This window comes from Leptonychotes weddellii, chromosome 11, assembly GCF_054177405.1.
Source record: "Leptonychotes weddellii isolate Sample4059 chromosome 11, ASM5417740v2, whole genome shotgun sequence".
NCBI classification, from domain to species: domain Eukaryota; kingdom Metazoa; phylum Chordata; class Mammalia; order Carnivora; family Phocidae; genus Leptonychotes; species Leptonychotes weddellii.
The window spans coordinates 76,289,447-76,309,721 of NC_138379.1; the positions used below are offsets into that span (position 1 = coordinate 76,289,447).

The 20,275-nt window shown below is 44.0% G+C and overlaps 1 protein-coding gene across 12 annotated transcripts in view; it reads left to right on the forward strand.

Moving 5' to 3' along the window:
- Positions 1-16,473, forward strand: part of CDON (cell adhesion associated, oncogene regulated) — a 114,397-nt gene extending 97,924 nt beyond the window's left edge. For 7 of the 12 annotated variants that reach the window (XM_081799138.1, XM_081799137.1, XM_081799135.1 and 4 more), the window contains 2 exons: positions 11,763-12,037; positions 12,641-16,473. In XM_081799138.1, the coding sequence (XP_081655264.1) occupies positions 11,763-12,037; positions 12,641-12,804 (439 nt within the window). In that variant the 3' untranslated portion in view covers positions 12,805-16,473. Of the gene's footprint in view, positions 1-6,160; positions 6,510-6,603; positions 9,888-9,974; positions 11,033-11,762; positions 12,038-12,640 lie in introns of those variants that run through there. The other 5 variants (XR_014138862.1, XR_014138860.1, XR_014138859.1 and 2 more) reach the window with 5 other exon arrangements.
- The last annotated feature ends 3,802 nt before the right edge of the window (positions 16,474-20,275 follow it).

Genomic DNA, 20,275 nt, shown 5'->3' on the forward strand with positions numbered 1-20,275 from the left:
TGATGAATTCCTACTGATGCTGATGCTGATGCTGCTGGTCGTGGGACCATGTTTTAAGAACCACTGGAATAATTGGGCTGGTGAAGTACAAGTGCAGGGTAGCAGGATATAAAATGGAAAGCTGGACCGAGTTTATGTCACGGATCATCCTGTCACGGTTTAATAGTTTATTTAATAAACATTTGTTGGGCGCCTGCCACATACTGGGTGCTGGCCCAGGTCCCACCTCCAGAGAGCCCATAGTCTAATCGTAGGGATTCACAGCAGAGCTCCAAATACAGTGAGTAGGGTTTGAAGAAGCACGTTAAATCTTGTAGTTTTACGTTTAAGGAATGGAAAAAATCCCTATTGTTTCAATAATAAAGGTGCAGGAGGGATGTGAGATTTTGTGTGTGTGTGTTAATCAAGAGTGGGGGATATTGGTTAAATGTTGAAAAACAATGGGCTAATTGCATCATATTTCTCTGGAAGAATTTTGAGAAGAGGAGCCATGTATTTGAGAGATGGGTTTAGGCTTGATTAGCGGTAGCAGTACACAGGTGGGATTGCAGGGAGGAGACCAGTCTGATGGTTTCTATAACAAAGACCTTAGCTTTTGTGCAAGGAGTGGGGATAGAAAGGAAGGGATGAGGGAGGTTCTAGTGTGGGAATCTTTTTTGGGGGGGAGGGGCAGAGGGAGAGAGAGAGACAGAACCTCAATCACGCTCCCCTCTGAATGTGGAGCGTAATGTGGGGCTCTGTCTCACAGCCCTGAGATCATGACCTGAGCCGAAATCAAGAGTCAGATGCCTAACCAACTGAGCTACCCAGGTGCCCCTAGAGTGGGAATCTTTAGGACTTGGCCATTGTCTGGTAGGGATCTAGAAAAAAAGAAAGGCTCAAGATGAATAGAAAGTTTCAAGCATGGATGGCATAGTAATTGCCGTGGTAATAGTCATAGAAATAAGGAACTTAAGGGGCACCTGGGTGGTTCAGTCAGTAAAGCATCTGCCTTCAGCTCAGGTCATGATCCCGGGGTCCTGGGATCGAGCCCCACTTTGAGCTCCCCGCTCAGTGCAAAATCTGCTTATCCCTCTCCCTCTGCCCCCCACCCCCACTTGTGCTCGCTCACACTCTCTCTCAAATAAATAAATAAAATCTTGGAAAAAAGAAAGAAGGAACTTAATAAAGTGACATATTGAGGAAAGGTGATGGATTTGGTTTTGGGCATTTAGAGTTCTAAGTACCAGTTGGATATCTAAGCCAAGGAGACAGATGAAAATGCCGCTGTTGGGTTCAGGGGGTAGATTGGAACTATGAGACATACTTAGGAATTTGCATCTAAGTGATAAAACTTAAATATGGGTGGGATCACCAAGGGAGACAGTAGCTATGTCTGATTATTTTTAGTTATTTAAGGCATTGTTTTTGCCTTATTTCATAAATATTTAAAGTGATCAGACGTCCTTTTTATAAGGTGTTCTCTCTTTTATTATTTTTTGCTTATGGGCTTGAAATGTCCTCAAGGAGGGGTGCCTGAGTGGCTCAGTTGGTTAAGCATTCGATTCTTGGTTTCAGTTCAGGTCTTGATCTCAGCATCATGAGTTCAAGCCCCACATGCTGGGCTCCATGCTGGGTGTGGAGCCTACATTAAAATAATAATAATAATAATAATAATAACAACAACAACAAATAAAGCATCAGATTCTGTGCTGTTATTTGAAATGTCTTCGAGGAGATGATCCAAGGGTTGTGATAGCATAAGGAGAGTGAAAGGAAAAGGTGTTCATTTATTCATTCAGCAAACATTTGTTGAAAGTCTGTAGTGGGCCAGACACCCAGCTAGGTCCTGGAGGACAGTAAGCAAACCAGGCATTGTCCCTGCCTGGTTTGCTCACTATAAGTGAGGTTATAGTTTGATGGGGAGACATAACCTTTTTTCAAAATGATACAAATAAATCATAAAAGCGACATTTTGCTCTGAAACTCTGAAGAATTTGTAAAACTAGGTAAAAGAGAAGGGGATAGGTTTAAAACTTTCCAGGCAAAGACAAGGTACCATTTATGCAAAATCTGTAAAGCAGAATGCCAGAATCCAAACAGAGCTTCAGGAAGACTAATGTGGCAGGAACCAAGCAAGCGAAGGGGTCAGAGGTAAAAGGTGAGTGAAAGTAGGTCATACAGAGCCGTGGTGAGTCAGCAAGAGATTTTAAGTATGACAGTATTGTGCTAGAATATTCTGGATGGAGTTTGGAGAATAAATTGGATGGGGCAAGAGAGGATACAGGGGACCAGTGAGATGGCTGTTGCAATAGCTCAGAGGAGAAGCCGTGCCCTAGGACGGTTGCAGTAGACATGAAGAGAAGTAGATGAGTTTGCAAGATTTAGGAGGTGCCAATTAAAAAAAAAAAAAAAAAGACACGAGGGACTGGTTGAGGAGGCCAACGGGGCTATCTAGGTAACTGCGTGCAACCACTGAGCTAGGAATCACTGCAGGAGATGAGAAGAAACTGTTTACCCCTTGGCACACCCTTGGGAGTCATCCTTTTAGACCCCACATCAAACTCACCTTTACCCAGGGTGGCTCTCGTATTCCACAGATGCCTAAGAACTGAGGAAGTCTTGCTTAGGGCCTGCGCCTTCTGCAATCTTAGCTGCATAGTGTCCTGCCATGCCTTCTTGGGTTTAAACTTAAATGTATTTTGTAGAGTGGGCTCTTAAGAAACAAGTCAGTGCCAGCCTTAGACCCCTTTTATCATCCCCTCTGTTTTGGTAATAACGATCTGGAGAGAAAATGTTGCCTTTACTGTCTAAATTGGAGTACTGATGTGAAAATGTGAGAACAAGTAAGAGGGAAATGTACATTCCAGCATCTGTGGAGTTTTATTTGATTCTAGCGCTTTTGTGGCATGTTGTAAATGACTGCCTGCTTCACTGTATTCAGTTAATTTGAACGCTTTTCACGTTTTAAGAATGATATGTAATAGGTCACCATGGACAGCTAGAAAGAGGCATATAGAATGCAGCTTTGTGAGGAGCCAGACCCCTACACTAAAGACTTAATTGAGAAATCCTTGTGCATTTCAAGAATGTAACAGATTTTAATCAAATAAATCAAAAGCTATCTATCCTCCTTCTTCTCTTCTCCTCTCCTCAATTTAAAAGGCAGTGACACAGTTCTGGATATGTAATCAACTGGGGTTTGTCAGTTGCTTGGCTAGTTTAATGGGAAAGGATTGACGTTAAATCCTGCCTGTTTACTATCAGTCTTGATAATTTGTAAAAGAGTAGAGAGGACACTGATGGAATTCACAGACAAACGAACTGAGAGGTCCCATCAGGAAGGAACAAGAAATTAAGGGTCCTAAAGAGATTGGAAGTGGGCAGGAAGTATCCAAGTAAAAATCAGCTTGGAAATATGCATATAATCCATCTGGGAAAAAAAGCGCAAGCTATACATGGCTGATGGTCAAAAGGGGAAATCAAATTACTTAGTGCCTTAGGAAGCACAGATACCATGAATGATCTCCAAGGTTTTGCCTGATGACAACCTTGAAAGTCTATGTGTTGCTGGGCTTGGGGACACTCTTTCACCAACTTGGAACCTTCCACAGATGAAAATAGTGTGTAGAGATGAGCATGCAAACATTTTGTTATAGTACTAGTTCTTTCTGGCCTACGAGTTGAGCTACCCTGCTGGTTTGTTAAGTTTGTAAAAATGACTACTTGTTGAGTATGCCTAAATTCTTTCCTCCAGCAAGTGAATTTGTTATGACTCAATCCGTCTCCTGTGGCTGATCACATAGCTACTCCAGATCTAAGCCGTAAAAACTAAAGGCAGAAAACACACAAAATCTAAAACTTCGTTTCTTTTCCATCTGTGGTAATCTTGCCTAGTTCTCTAAGAAAAAAATTTCACAGCACTGTGTCTGGTTTTTAAAATTGCTCAGTACCGGGGTGCCTGGGTGGCTCAGTCGTTAAGCGTCTGCCTTCAGCTCAGGTCATGATCCCAGTGTCCTGGGATCGAGCCCCGCATCGGACTCCCTGCTCCGCAGAGAGCCTGCTTCTCCTTCTCCCACTCCCCCTTCTTGTGTTTCCTCTCTCGCTGTCTCTCTCTCTGTTAAGTAAATAAATAAAATCTTTTAAAAAAATAAATAAAGAATAAATAAAAATAAATAAAATTGCTCAGTACCTTCCTTTTGGGGAAGTTCTATATTTCCTACTTATAAGATGGGAGACCGAGGGCCTGTTGTCAGGGAGTCAGGTGGTTAGGATAGGATATTTTGTTTTTGTTTTTTGGTCTTTTATTTGTAAGCATGCGTGTGAACTTCTCATGTTCAGTAATGTACTCAGTCATTTATTGTCACCTATTATGTGACAATCACCAGTAAGCTAATTCCCAAAGGGCAGCTCCCATTCTGAGACTGGGGTCTTTGCATCCAATAAAGAGTATGCCATGAGAGTGGGGGACAGCCATGGCCATTGGGGAATGTCATCAGGGTTCTGTTGCATAGTAACTGATGAGCCTCCAAAAATAAGGGCTGGGCCAGCAAAATGACAGAGACACTGAGGCAAGAGGAAACAGAAGTGAGCTGAATATTAAAACAAACCACCACCAAGATGTGACCGTTTCAGAAGTCTCAAGAACATACTCATGAACATAAGTGTCACACATCCAAGAAATTCATGGATAGCCAGTCTTTGCCCCCTAGGGATAATGAAAAGAGGAAACTTAATGCACAATTTGTGCAGGTATCTAATCGGAGTAATTCGGTATGTAATCATGCTTAACAAATATCCAGCTGTGTATACAGAAATGGAACACTTCACTAGAAAATATTTCAGAGGTCCTAGATAATTTTGCTAGAATGTCCAAAATACATTTAGTCAAATACTAAAGGAACGTACTCATCCAAGCACAATTCTATGCCACTACTCCCATCTCTTGTTTCCTAGTGTGTGCTCTTCAGATGGTTGGTTCAAGAATATTATTTTTATGACACTGTAATAGTCATTTTTCCGTCTTACAGGTTTGTCAGGTCTTTCCTGTTAACTGAAAGATATCTTGGTAAACTAACAGGTCCCAGACCACCTGAATTCGTTTTAGCACACATTTTTGTATGTGGCAAGATGCCCAGAGTTCTATTTACTCAGTGTTTTTAAACTTAAAATTAAGAAAAGTAGTTTCATTGAGCCAGAGACAACTCCGTGAAAACCTTCATTCTACCTTAAGCCAATAATAACTGCAATTGAAGGGTTATTTGAGAAGCCTAAGGTAGTGAAATTACAAAGTCTTTGACTATATGAACTGTAAAATGTGCACTATAAGAGCATCTTGATGAATGTCAGATATTTGCAGATATACTCATTCGATCTGTTCTCTTTCACTGCCTATAGATTTGGGTCTTTATATTTTTTTTATGTGATTACCTGACAAGCTTTGGAAATTTTAGTTCAAGTATTAATCAGTAAAATTGTTCTCACATGCTAAATTCCTAATTCTATTCAGAACAGGTGTTATATTCCTTTTTTATTTTATTTTTTAAATTTATTTTATAAAGATTTTTATTTGAGAGAGAGTGAGTAAAGGAGAGAGAGAGAACATGACCAGGCGGAGGAGCAGAGGGAGAAGCAGACTCCCTGCTGAACAGGGAGCCCAGCACGGGGCTTGATCCCAAGACTCCAGGATCATGACCTGAGCCAAACGCAGACATTTAACCAGCTGAGCCATCCAGGCACCCTATTCCTTTTTTATATACTTTGCTCTCTATGCTGTGTCTTAGCACATAACCCATAAGTTGAAGCCATTTTTATGCCAACACATGTAGATACCTGGAATAGAACGGAATTATTTACATGTGGTTATCTAAATGGTTAATTCCTGATAATTAGGAGTTAGGATTTGGTGTACTAGAAAACTTTAAATCAGTTTGGTTTATCCTGTTGGAAAGTGGGTAATCTAACTCAAAGGAAGATCTTACTCTCAACACCGTTCTGTGAATTGAGAGTCACAATTCAGAACAAAAGTGAACAGTGACTGTCATCTCCTATTTCACTTAGCTGAAAAACAGATACCAAGAAATAGGGAATAGTAAAATTGTACTTTTTTTTTCTTGTTAAATATATGTCATTTATTTTAAAACATCTTGTGTATTTAATCTGTGTGTTTATTCCGACACAGAACAACCAGGTTATCATCCGTCATAGTTGGCCATGGCCCCTCTGTCTTGGCCATCCCTTCGGTCCTGCCCCACCCATGTGATTCACCTAGGTGCCTCAAACTCAGACTGTTAGGGCTGCCCTCACACTTCATTTAAAAATCTCATCCTTTGCTTTAAATGCAAGAAATGAACAGAAAAAAAGAAACTAAAAGGAAAGAAACAGAAGAATTTAAGGCTTCTTACTATCCGGTGAGTCTTCATTATTTTATCTTAACATGATGAAATTTCATTCATCTTCTATCTACCTAAACAAATTATTAATTTATAAAATTTTGTTTTTAGGGAACTTCCTTGGTTTTTCTAATACTGGCAAGTATTTTTTTGTTTTCCCTACAGTTTAAGCTTTGCTTCTTTTAAATGAAAACTTTTCTTTCTGACCTGATGACCCCTTTTGGTCTTTTAGGTTTCTGGGACCTCTGTGTGTGACTTCCAGATTCTTGCAGAGAAATGAGGCATCAAGCCAGAAGCTCAGTTAGTTTTACAGCATCACCGTCAGGAACTTTTTTTTTTTTTAAGGACCTGACTGTGTGTGCTGTATGTCTCACTGTTTTAAGAGCTTTCTCTGACACCGAGGACAGTCATTGCCTGCCCTCAAGGAGATTGAAGTTTAAGTCAGACAACTTTGAAACCAACAGATAAAAGGAAACCCAGACAACAGAGCCAGTATTGAACAAGGACGGAGATGACTACTACAGGGATACAAAAAGCTTCAGGGGTTATCTGATCATTCTCACTTTAATGGACATGTCTTACCTTAGTATTGGGCATTAACAAGGTATTACAAGGTATTTTCCAATTAGTTTAGTCATGGCTCCCTCTACCCCCCGATAGTGAATTTACTTGCTTAAGAAAAAGGATAGTAAAAAAAAAAAAATCTGATGTTTTCGAGGTCCTGCTGTGTGCCATGAACTATGTGCTTGGTGCTGGACATTATGACTTGAATCAGAGTCCCGTATATATCAGTACCACTTCCTAGACCATTTTTAACTCCATTCCTTCTCTAGGGTTTTGTGTTATTTTTGTCACAGGTTTTCATTCTACAAATAATTAAAATCCTCTATGACATTATAGTTCCTGTTTTTTGAAGTCAGTATGTATTCAGAATTCCTAACACTACCTTTCTTCTTGTTCCTTTCTGTATTTCCTTTCTTGCGTCTGCTGGCATTCATTTCCTTCAGCTTGAAAAACTGCCTCTGATATTTCTTATAATACAGATCTGATGGTCACAGATTCTCCCAGTGTTTTGGTCTGAAAATGCCTTCAGTTCATCTTCCTTTCTGAAGGACCCTTTTTGTAGTTTATTGAATTCCAGGCTGGCAGTTACTTTCTTTTTGTACTTTAACAGTGTTGCATTATTGCTTCTGTCCTTTCTGGTGAAGAATCATCTGTGCAGCTAGTACTGTTCCCTTTTAAAGTAATAATGTCTGTTTCTTCTGGCTGCTTTTACAATTTTCACATTGTATTTTGCTTTCAGCAGTTTAATTATTCCCATCCAAAAGTGTAATTGTCTTTGTATTTATTCTGCTTGGTGTTCATATGACTTCTCGAATCTGTGCTGGAGCTTTCATCAATTTTAGCAAATTCTTAGCCCTTATGTCTCCAAATATGACTTCTGTCCCATTCTCTTTTCTCTCCTTCAGAGAGACTCCAACTATATATATTTTTGAGCTTTTCGCTACACCTCACATGTCTTTTAAGCTTCCTTCTATATTTCCCATCCTTTTTGTTGTACTTCAGTCTGAATGGTGTGCAGTGCCTGCTTCATGTGCAGTGGACCTCTGTTCATTTGTGCCCAGTTAGCTCTTCACCCCATGTATTCAGTTCTCAATTTCAGTTATTCTACATTTTAGTATAGATATCCCAATAGTAAAGTCTAGGTCTCTGTTAAAATTCTTCGTCTTGTCATTGGTTTTCTTGAATATATGCATCCAGGTCTTTCAAAGTCTTTGCCTCCTAACTCAGTATATGCATCACTTATTTTTCTCTTGATATGCCTGGTAATTTTTTATGAATTCTGGGCATTGCATATAAAAACTCACAGAGGCTCTGGAGGAGGTTTTCTTCCTCCAGAGAAGGATTGGTTTTGGCAAGGGGCAAATCACTTTCATCCAATTAGGGATAGAGCTGTTTTGCTGCTGAGTTTCAGTGTCTATAAAAGCATTGTCTATTTCTACTTCATCATTATTTTTATAGCATAAACCTTCAAGGGTCCCATTTGAACATCTTTTTATCTTTAGGAGACTCTGAACTCCAGTTTCTATCTTCCCAGTGCCATGAAAGTGTCAGGAGTCCTGCTTGGCTTCTTAGCTTTGCAGCCACCACCTTTTGCTTGATGTCTCAGCCTTTTCTTTTGCACTGAATTGGCAAATGCCTCAAGAGGAAAAGTGGTATTGAAACTCAGGTTTACATTTACCTTCTCTCTGGAATCTCAGCCATTCAGGTGCTTGCTTTGATAGTTGCCCTCTGATGACTTCAGCAGATTTAAAATAAAACTTTCTCCATCCTTTGTAGTTGTCCTTGGCAGGAGAGTTCTTCTGATACAAACTAATCAGTCATAGCTAGAAACCAGCAATTTAATTTTTAGAAGTTATTTCCAACAAATCATGGTAGCCATATAGATACCCCTGACCAGAGAGAATTCTGGTTTTGGGAAATCGGAATCCTTATTATTCTCTAACTCAATAATTGCTACCTAACGTAATTTCCTTGACTGTAAGACAGTTGAGTAGGAAAGAATAGACACTGGTCTCTAGCTGGTCACATGGGAAGTGCTCTTTCTTATCAGCCACACATCTACTACCCATTTCACAGGTGAGTGCTGACAGTGTCTTTTATATCTTATTATATAACACTGCATCACACTGTAACTATTTGTTTACTCGTCCCATCTCCTCTGCTTGACTGGAAGCTGGAAATATGCTGTATTTACCTTTATATTTTTAGTGTCTACCACAGTGTCTGACATTTAGAAGTTGTTCAGCAGATGCTTTTAGAATAAAAGGTTCTTGTAGGTAAGGTTATTTATATAAATGGATAGTATCCATTAAATTTTCATTAGTAGTGTCTGAATTCAGAAAGGTGGGGTTTTTGTGGGGTTTTTGTTTTGTTTTTTTGTTTTGTTTTCTTTTGTTTTTGCCTCTGACCATGCCCCACATTTTGGGTAAATACCTTACCTAGAGTCTGTATTTGATCCCCATGAACTGAAAACATTCAGGGAGATTCTCATGTTCCCTGGGTGTTGGGACAGTGGAATAGACCTGACAAAATCCAAGAAGGAAAGAACCCAATAACACAGACATTATTAAAAGGCTGTCAGGAGATTAGTGCTCACCTTTGCCAGCATCCCAGGAAAGTTTTTAAAATTTAGAATAGAATAAAATGTAGCATGGGACAAATAAGGAATGCCATACTCTCCTGGAATCATGATCTATCTAGCCCAAAGCTCTGATTCTGCCTCCAGCAAACTTCCTTCTATACTAGTGCTTCCTTCATTTTTTATTGGCTTAAGACATGCATGGAAACAGTTGGGTTTTGTTTGAATCAGGTATATATTTCTTCTATATTATTAAAACTTAAAATATAGTCCTATTAAATAATCTGTTACTCAAACTATTCTGTACAAATGAATACCTCACATACTTTGCTTTCATTTCAGGTGACAAGTATCTGAATTCCACTAAATGTATAGTAAGTATATTTCTCTATTTGAAATTAATATTGGACTTACTTAAATTAAGGATCTGGTTTACTGACAGATATCTTACTCTCTTTCAGGTTCAAATCTTTCTTCCTGTCTAGCATTTGGTATTTCCAATAACTTGAACCAACAGAGATGCTAGTAACATTTGCATGGATTCCTTTTACTGATTTTCATATGCCCCAGAAATGTACCATTCCATGTTAAAAAGGTGGAAATCCAAAGAATTCTTACCTTTATTCCCTAACATTGCCTAGCTACATCATACTACCAGTCAGTGCTATGTGTTTCCTACCTAACATACCTAAATCAAAACCAAATGAAATGTCTTCGTGAGACTCTTCTTAAAATTATGGAAATAAAAAATGTATTTCTGTAATTCCAGCTTCTGTTAATGATGGAATAGCTCAATCATCCAAGGGTAATAATGATGAAATCTGGACCATTTGGAAGTATTGGAGAATAACCAGAAGCAGGCAGAAACTGAATAAATCTAAACTTGAAAGACAGTGTCTGACATTTGTTCATGGATTTTTGCTGGAGGGCATTCTCCAGTCTTGGGTCAAGGACACAAACAGAAGGATGGAGTCAAGACCAACAGAACAACCAGAAAATTAGAGGGGAAGGAAAAAAAAACAGTAAAAAAAAAAAAATACTGTATGTGTGAAGAAATAGGAAAATGTGATACTTAGGGAAAAAATGCCAATAGAAACAGACCCTGAGGTGACACAGCTATCACAATTAGCAAGCAGTAACTTAAGGCAGCTATTATAAATATGTTCAAGAACCTAAAGGAAGATAAACACACAATGAATTCACATATGAGGAATTGCAGCAGAGAAATAGAAACTATAAAAGGACCAAATGGAAATTCCAAAGCTGAAAAGTACAATTAACTGGAATGAAGAATTTACTGAATGAGCTTAACAGCAGATCGAAGACAACAGAAGAAAGAATCAGGGAACTAGAAGATCAATAGAAATTATCCAGTCTGAAGAACAGAAAGAAAACACGTATCTTAGATGAGGGCAGGAAATAAAAGTAGAGCAGAATTGAAATGCTCAGTGCTAATAAATTCTAGCAACTAATTCTGCAAAGAAAAAAATTTAAAAATAAACAAAACCTGGATTTTGAATGTCTGATCCATGTAGTGTTTTTTCAAGGGTGAGAGGGAACGTATTATCTGATTTCAAAACAGTGAGTTTTTGTTGGCTTTCATGAGATTAGTCCTCTCATGTGGCCATAGGTTTCTTAGCTCTCTGTTCTCTTCTTCTTCCTTTCCTCCCCCATTCCTTCCAGTGGCCAATGGCCTTTTTCTTCTGTGTGCTCTCTTCAGGAACCAGTTAATTATGAAATGGAAGACGATTTCAGACATGGACCAAGGCAAAGGAAGCCTGTGAGATAGGTCCTCACATATGTTTTGTTTTGTTTTTTTTAAGATTTATTTATTTATTAAAGATGTTGGGGAGAGACAGGGGGAGAAGGAGAGTCTTAAGCAGACTCCGCACTCAGCATGGAGCCTGACTTGGGGCTTGATCTCACGACCCTGAGATCATGACCTGAGCTGAAACCAAGAGTCAGATTCTTAACCAATTGTGCCACCCAGGTACCCCACATTCAGTTTTATTCTTAAGTGGTGCATTCTTCTGCTGTATTCCATTTTAACTGTAATTTTTGAGTTCTTAATATTTCAAATCATAGTGAATCATTTCATTATTTTTAAGCACTAATCTTTCTTAAGAATCTGTGAATACAAAATACCAACTGGTATTTCAAAATAAGTGTATTTTAATTATTTTTTTAAGTGTATTTTAATTATTGATCCCTCTAGACACAGTTCTGTTTCTTTTGGTTGTATTTCGTAGGTGTTTCACCAAAACTAACAGCACTTTCAGTGGCAGCCCGCTTCCTGTGGTCCCAGTGGTAGCACCTTATCCTCAGGATGGTTTGGAAATGAAGCCCCTCAGTCACATGAAGATGCCCGCATGTCTGGCTTCCACAGTCCCCGACTGTGGCCAGTCACCTGAGGAGAGTTTCAAAGATGACACGGCACCGAGACCTGCTCAGCACACTTGCTGTCAGGACAGTAAGAATGAGATCAACTCTGAGTGCACAGAAGATACAGCACAGTTCAACAGAGGTACCGGGAGACATTATAAATCTTAAGTTTCTTGCTAGTCTTCAGTTAGCTAAGACCTATATGAGGGCAGTTACTTTCAGGGCGTTCTCTCTGTGATCAACTCACATATTTCTTAAATACCGGGTGGGAGGTATTGGGTACTTCGAAAAAATGACTATATAAGGAATTCTGTGAAATTCTGTTATTCACGTCCTTCATCTCAGGCTGTTAATCCATTTACATTTTGGAAAATAAATCCAAATGGGCTTTGATTTGGTTTGTGCCTGAACAGTAGACTTGCTGGAAGAATGTATTTTATGATCATGGGCCTTTTTTATCATTTGAGTTGCTTCTGGAGTTGTAGCCTTTCCTTAAAAGTGGTTATTTGTGAGATTTTTAGGGGTTTGCTTTAGCCCTCAGGTGAACTGTACAACTGTTCATGAGAGCCCAACCTTATTTTAAATCTTTGAAACCTACTGTCTTTCTCAAAGTCAAACTCAACGTAACTGGGCTCTACATTTACTCGTTATTCTTTCTTTATTGCTCAAAGTAATGTTGTGAGACTGTTTTGTCAAAATCTGCCTTTCTGATTTCATAATGCTCCCAAACCTTTGTGTTTTTCAGGAGACAGCTGTGTCCATTCAGAAACCGAGAACAAAATTTTAAGTTGGAATCCTCTTATTCTGCCCCTTGTGTCCAAGGACTGTACTGAAAAGACCACCTGGTCTCCTCCTGGCATTCCTTTAGACAGCCCTGCAGGGATCCTTCAGCAACCCCAAGAAACCTGAGGGTGTGCAAATGACCAGTCATGTTCCCACTTCAAGCCAGTAACTGCACAAAACAGGCCTGGGGATGGACTGTGTGAAGGACATGAACTCAAGTCAGAGAAAATCATTATTTATTTTTTGTAGTAGTAATGTCCTGTGAATGTATCTTAAAGTGTGTGCCCTTTTATATTATTTATGCCTTAAAATTTCCCTCTTCCTTCCTCCCCCTCAGTAGGAAACAACCTAATTTTGCGTAGTTTTCAATCATCTGAGAGCGGTGGGATCATTCCATGTTTCTGAGAACCTCAGTGGCCATAAGAGCTCCTCCTGCAAGGATCCAGCCTATTGGCCCATTTGGCTAAGAGGGAACTGAAGTTTTCAGATGGAAAGCTGTCCTTTGACGTATTGTGTTATCAGACTTTGTGAGAACATTGGAAGTCACGCTCAGTTGTAACCTAGTGTTTGTAATAGCAGGTGTCTTATGAATTGTATGAGTGCCTTCCAAAGAAGTGATAGGTGACTTGTTGACTCTCTGTCTGCACACGGGCACAAATGATGTTCGGTTTTCTAGGCACTAGTCACAGACGGTGTCATGAACATGGTTGAGGTTAAGGTCTGTGGGGTTATTGCCGTATGCAGATAGGGGACCATGGCTGGAGAGAAAAAGATAGCCCTCAGGTCCCACTGCATTAAAATTGGATTGGTTTATTAGATTGTCACTCTAGGGCTCTTTCTGACTGTTTCTAAGAGTGGGACAAAATGAATTTAAAGTGGCGACTTGGAAAGAAAGACCCACATTGTGCTCCTGGTGTCACGCCACCCGAAAATTATTATTTTTCAAGCTTCCAACATGGGCAACACTTGGAAGATGTGAGTGTCAGAAAAGATTTAATTTGGAGGGAAAGGGGTATGGTTTGAAATTTCCTGACTTTTTTTAGAATGTCGTCATTGTAAACACACACCTGAAGCTTTGGTTAGCAGAGCCCATAAATCACAGTTACGGCTCCTTCTGAGTGACAAGGACATTTGCAGCTGCCTTTGGAAGGCTTTTCTTCTCCACATCCAAAAAAAAAAAAAAAAAAAAACCCACGAGAAAACACTACTCCTATTTAATAGCTATTTTAATAGCTTAAGTCAAGCTTCAGTAGATCACTGCTTGTTTTTGGATTGTGCATCCCTTTGGGGAAAAAATTAGAAAATGATTCTCTTTATGTAGAGTCAGGCAGTTTCAGCATAAATGAAAAAAAAACAGTTTCCTGGAAACTGCAGTGAAATAGACTAGAATACTATGTTAATCAACTGTTTGTGTAAATGCATCAGTATCCCCTTATATATGCCTACGTATCTTATAAATAGAGCTGTTAGTGAAATACGCTGTTTGAGCTGGGTCACTATGCAAGAATGACTTTGAGTAGAATGTAGTGAGTATAATTTCAGGGTCAGGTGTTAGGGATGCTGTAGAATCAAGTTCTGCATTCCCAATGTCCATACTTAGAGTATACTGAATTTATTCTTCATGTGGTGTAGATGCAATTAGCTTTGGAGGGGGATAGCTGCATCCCTTACTTGTGTGACTAACAAAGGACAGAGTCCTCCTAGTGCACAGAATATGAAAACATACCCTGTGTTTTGCCAACCAAGATACAGCCATGCTGTCACAAAGGGGGTTTTAGAAAACTGGGGAGTAGATATTTGTGGGCAGTCATTTTGATTCAGGAAACAGAGGTGTACTAGCATGAGCCTTAGGTCATAAACTGCTTTTAAAGATTGAGTTTGACTATGGGATTTGTCCACTAGGAAGAGAAGACGACTTTATCTTTAGGGCAATCTCATTGTGGACTGCTTTTATTTATATTATTAGTAACGCTGTTTTAAGTGTTATCCCTTTTATTGTATTTTATTTATAAAAAATGCCTTTATATATTGAGACATATAAATATAAATATATGAATATATATATATAATTGCCTTACCGTTTAGGAGTTATGCATTCTCCCTAACCTTGAGTTGTTCGGAACTTGTATGACCTACACGGTCACCAACAGTCCTGCCTGGTGTCGCTTCCCCAGGAAGTCAGGACACAGCAGCATCTGCGGTGTGACCGCTATATACCAGGCTCCGTGCTCGGTGCTGCTCTCTGCTATCTCGTTAACCCTCCCAACAAATCTCCAACACGGTCCCCCCACCACAGAGCCTGCCTTTCAACCCGATTTACCCGGAGCCGTAATCTGGGCTCCTTCCAGTTTTCCAGACTGCTTTCCAAAAGCATGCGGTTCCCTCTTGCGATGGAACCAGCCCAGTCCCGCACGCTCTCGCCCTCCCCTGCCGCGTGGTTCCTCTGACCGTGACCCCGAAGCCCAGAAGGTACCCTCCGTCCCACGTGGGCAGAGCTCCGTGCTTATCACTTGGTCTTCCCAGAGTCCCCGTGTCTCCCAGTGAAAGCCCTCACCACCACCACCCCACGCCTGGGAACGGGATCGTCCCTGGGCTTAGTGAGCACGTCATTGGTCAGGCCTCTTCGTGTTCCTTCCCGTCTTAGAATTCTCTGTGGTTCTTTGTTTTAGCGTCAAACTCCGCCCCCGCTCCTGGTGTATCATTTCACTGTGTCCTTTTCCACTAGGTACCGATAGTCGGCTGATAGGTGCCGTACAGGATGTAAGTGAACTTGCAATGTTTAAACACCTTGTGAAGTGGTCTTTTACAAAAGCATTTCTTTCTGGGCTTTGTGTTTGTGCAGTGAGTCTGTGAAGACCAGTACATCTGTATTAGGCTGACCATGTCACAGAGAGCTCATTCCAGGTAGAGTACTGCCAGGAACTTGACCTCATGGCTGGATTCCACCTGTGTTGCTTTGTTTTTTTTAAAGTAATGGCTTTGAGATGCATGTTTTTGTATCCTATTGAAAAGTGTGTTTTATTTTCCTGAAAGTTGTAATGTTATGTTTGGAACTGTACATATTTTAAATGATGTAGCGTTGACAGGTTTTATCTGGTTGATATGACTTTATATTAAAAGAGAATGCTGCTTTCCTGTAGAGTAGCACGTGAAGATGGGGACCGTCAGATACTCCCTGTTTGTAGAAAGCTGCTTATAGCTTGTGGTCGGGGTAGGTGTATGTCTTCCTTGGAAATTCTTTGGAACCGCCATCCCCGTCCTCCCCTGAAAATCCCCATCGCACGAGCCACATGAGTTAATCCCTTCTGTTCTGACCGCAGAGATCCAGGCCCTGAAGGAACAGGATCTAGGCCAGCAAGTGTTTTATGGGGAGGCTGGGAGAATACCTGAGCCCAGGTGCCCACGCAGGCAGACCCCTCCTTGGGGGGGGAGGGGGCGGACAACTCTATCTCTTTGGAAGGAAGAGAGGAGGGACGGAGAGCAGCCTGAGGAGCATGGGGAGGAGTGGGCCCTTCTGGCCTGCTGTCTATGTTTACCATTCACTTGGAGCAACATCTGTGTGAACTCCTGGGCAGACATTTAGCCTCCTCAAGAAAAGCAGCCCTAAAAAAAAAAAAAATCAAAGTGTCTTGGCTGCTTTGACCAGACAGCCAACAGGGTCTTCGGCATGGGGTGGGGCCTTGTTATATTTCATTCCCCATGTTGAACTAAGCCTCCCTTAAACCTTAGCTCCAGTCCTGAGCACCTTGAGAGAACTTGAAATCCCTTTTCTAATAAAGTCTGAATCTGTGAGAACCTGAGAAGCAATTTCCGTTTCTGTCCGTTTCCCGTCTCCTTTCAGGCACCACTCGTCCCTGGCAGGGTCGTCTTCTGGTTCTTGCTGCTACTTCTCCTCCGAGGCCCCTGCCGAGGCAGCTCGGAGTCCCGACTCTTCTAGTCGGTTGAACAAGCATTCATTTGTGTTTCACCCAGATTTCGGACACACACACACACACACACACACACACTGGAGCACACACACACACACATACACACACTGGAGCCCGTGAGTCATGCTGACAGCTCACAGAGTACGACTCTGAAACACCCCCCATCCCCTGTCAGCCCTGGGCCTGGTGGCAAGCAGCAGCATCTGGAATACCTCTGATCCCTGCAGACTCGAGGATACGCCTCTACCAAAGCGAAAAGAGCCACAGGGACCCAGGGATGGGCACCTGACTCCACTGCCCCTCTGATGAAGCTGGTCCCATCACCGAAGCTTGTGTTCTTGGGGAAGAAATTTGAGATTTGGGAAATCAGGAACTAGAAGAACACATTTCTTGCTACCGTTGAATGAGGGGAGTGCGTACGCTGGGCTGAGCCTCTCCCTGTGGGAGCCACAGTTGAAATAGCCCTCTAGTAGTGACAGCATCGAGTAGGATTTATTCAGCAACTGCTCAGTTCACAGGCCTTGTGTGGAAGCGGCCAGCTTGCTCATAACGCACCAGGCGCTGTGCCCAGAACCACCCTTCTCATGTGGCCTTGGACACCCAGCTCGTCTTTTCTCCACTTGAGGGTCTTCCTCATCCTTCCACCTCTCTCTTCCACAAGGTGGGCCGGGACTTCTCCTGTGATCAGGTCATTCAGAGGCACTGCAGCTGAGCCTGGTGCTCCTGTGAAGTCTGGGTATGGAGGGGGTAAAGGTAGCCGGTATCTTAGCCATCTCGGTTTTAAGACCAAGTGTGACACAGGGATCTTTCCAACTCCTACCTGTCTCCTCTGTGCATATCTGGGGCCCCCCTTGGGGCCTCACGGTGTTGCAGTCACAGTGATGGTGACATTACCTGGGACATCCGTGGCTGCTTGTGCAGGATCTGAACCTGGGGTGGTGGGTGGTGGTTCGATGCCTATAAAAAACAGACACAAGCAAAGGAGACAGACACCTTCGAGGTGTCCCAGATTGTTCTCAGGACCAGAGACTGAGCATCATGCATGAAACTCAGGACTGCTCTCCTTACGTATGAGTAATTACCTTTGGGATAAAATCATGCTCACCTGCTTGTGCCTCCAGGCCCTCCCTTGAATCCCTGTATTGGTGACTTTGCTCCCTGAGGGTGAAGTGGGAGAGTGCACCTCCCCGGCCTTCCTTTCCCCAACCCCCAGGATGACTGGGGTTCTACACTCACATGGGAACAAGCAACTGGCCGAGGCCTGTAGGAAGAAAAGGTGCAGTACTTGAGCAACCCAGCGTAGGTTGCGGGAAAATAACCCTCCCTTTCCCGACAGACGCTGTACTAGAGACCCCGGAACCCAGGGGGGTGGCCCCAGATGCCTAAGGTTGGGAGTTGGAACCCGGATGGACAGCTAGCACTGGGGAGAGGTCACAGTTAAGGAAGAGCCTAGATCCCTTGCCCCGGGGGGTCTGCATCTCTCCTTGGATAGGTCTAGACCTGGCCCCCTATGGAGTCAAGCAACCCTGCCCTTGAGCTTCCCACTCACAGGGGAAAGTGTCCGGTGCCGGGCAGGATACTGGAACACCAGTAGGAAGGCCACTGTTGCATGTGCCCACTGCACCCAGCACTGCTGGATGGACGCTGAACGGGGGTTCCACCAAGAGGGGAGAACGCTGCTTATGTGGTTTTGGAGCCACTACTGAGCTTGACAGCAAAGACTTCAAGGGCAGCAAGCAGGCAATGCCCCGTGGTGGGCAATCAAGGGCAAGACCGGAGCCACAGAATCGGAGGTCAAGTCTCTCCCAAGGAAAGAGGGGCTCTGCATGCCTCGAGTCCCCAGCCGAGTCCCCCATTTCTGGCACAGAAGGCAGCAGGCCAGTTGTCTTGGCAGCTTGGGACTGAAGGGAAGGACGCCATGAAATACGGAGTTCCCAGGATGGAGAGAGAGCAGCGGGAAGCCGAGAGCCCACCTGTGCCCTGGGCAGTGAGATGAGGCACAGAGTTGGGCCCCTACTCTTACTTAATCACCAGGACCCTGTACCCCCCGCCCCCATCCCCATTTCTTCTGATTCAAGCTGAACTGTGGCTCCTGCCCCTAGGCCTGGGGCCTCCAGGGCCTCCCAGGGAGGGATGGGAAAGACAGCAGTGGAGAATGACCTGAGGGGAGGGTGGGGAAAAGGAAAGAGACTGGGATGGAGGCATTTGGTGGGAAGGAGGCAAAGGAACGGAGTAAGGGATGCCCTGTGAGGAGGAAGATGAACCGGGCTTTGGGGTTCTGTTTTGTGGAGAAAGGGTGAGTCCCCCCACGGCGCTGGCCGCAGCACCTGGTGTCTTCACCTCAGAGGGGTGTCCAGCCGTGTGGTGATTCAGAGCCGGGACGCGGAAGGCATAGCGGACACCCGGGTCCACGCCCCCCAGCCTCCGGCCCCTGCTCCCAGGCTCCATGTCCCTGGCTGCTGTCTCCCAGGCCCCGGCTCCTGGGCTTGGGACGCTGGCCCCGGCTGCACCAGGAAGCCCGTCCGGGTTCCCGGGGCCCTCGACGGCCCACCGCAGCTGCACCTGTCTCCGGTGCCTCCCGCAGGTCAGGCGGCGGATGGTGACGTTGGGAGGAGCCGGCTATCCTGGGGGAGGGGCGGGGACACACACAGGCGCGTGCAACCCCCCGCGCCCAACTTTGTTCCTGTTTCGTGGAGAGGCGACCCCTAGCGTGGCAACCACACCGGAGCGTGTAGACTCCATCAGTCCTGGGTCGTTCTGGTCTGTGCTACCCTGGTTTCCTCATCTATAAACTGAGCAAAAGATGATTCTGACAGCAAGGGGAACCGTTTGCCTGCATGCAAGGGTGCGGCGGAGTCACATTCACATAAGCCCATCTGGGGCCATGCTTGGGAGGGCCTGTCGGGGCCTGCGGAGCTCACGTGTCCAAATTTTGAAGCAGAGGATTCCTGTGCCTTTCCCCCTAATTCAGGGCCACAGCTGGAGGTTGCCCCTGCCCCTCGCCACACAAACGCCCACTACCCCTGACTCACTCCGGAGCTCCAGCAGGACGCTTCGACTGCTGTTGCCCACGGCATTGCGGGCCACGCACCGGTAGGCGCCCCTGCAGCGCGCTGGGTCAGCATCCCGGATGTGAAGGTGGAGCTGGGCACCCTCAGGGTGCCGCATGAATCCGGGGGTGCCGGCTTCCACCTGCTGTTGCTGGGGTCCCGGCCACAGGAGCTGGGCAGGCGCCGCGCCTGCCAGGAGGGCGCAGCCCAGCCAGGCCTCCCCCTTCCAGCACGGACACCCGGGGCTGAGCCACTGCCAACCGTGGCCCTTCTGCGGGGACAGAGAGGGTAAGGCTGAAAGGGGTCCCCCGCGCCCGGGCTAGTGGGAAGGCTTGGGGGTGAGGCGCTGGCCAGCCATGGTGGGGAAGGGGAGGGGAAGAGAATGAGGAGACAGGGCCAGAGGAGTTGATAGTGAAGCTTGCCTTGGGCCAGTCTGCTGCCTCTTCCAGGCTCCCATTCTATGCCAGAATCCTACCACCATCTGCTCCAAGATTCTCTGACAATAATGGTGTGCCCCCATGCCCCTCAGCTACCCCACTCCAGTCTCAGCTCCTGCAGGCCGGGCCCCTGCCTTACTCACCTCTGTATTAACCACCTCCTTCCCGGCACCTGCCATGG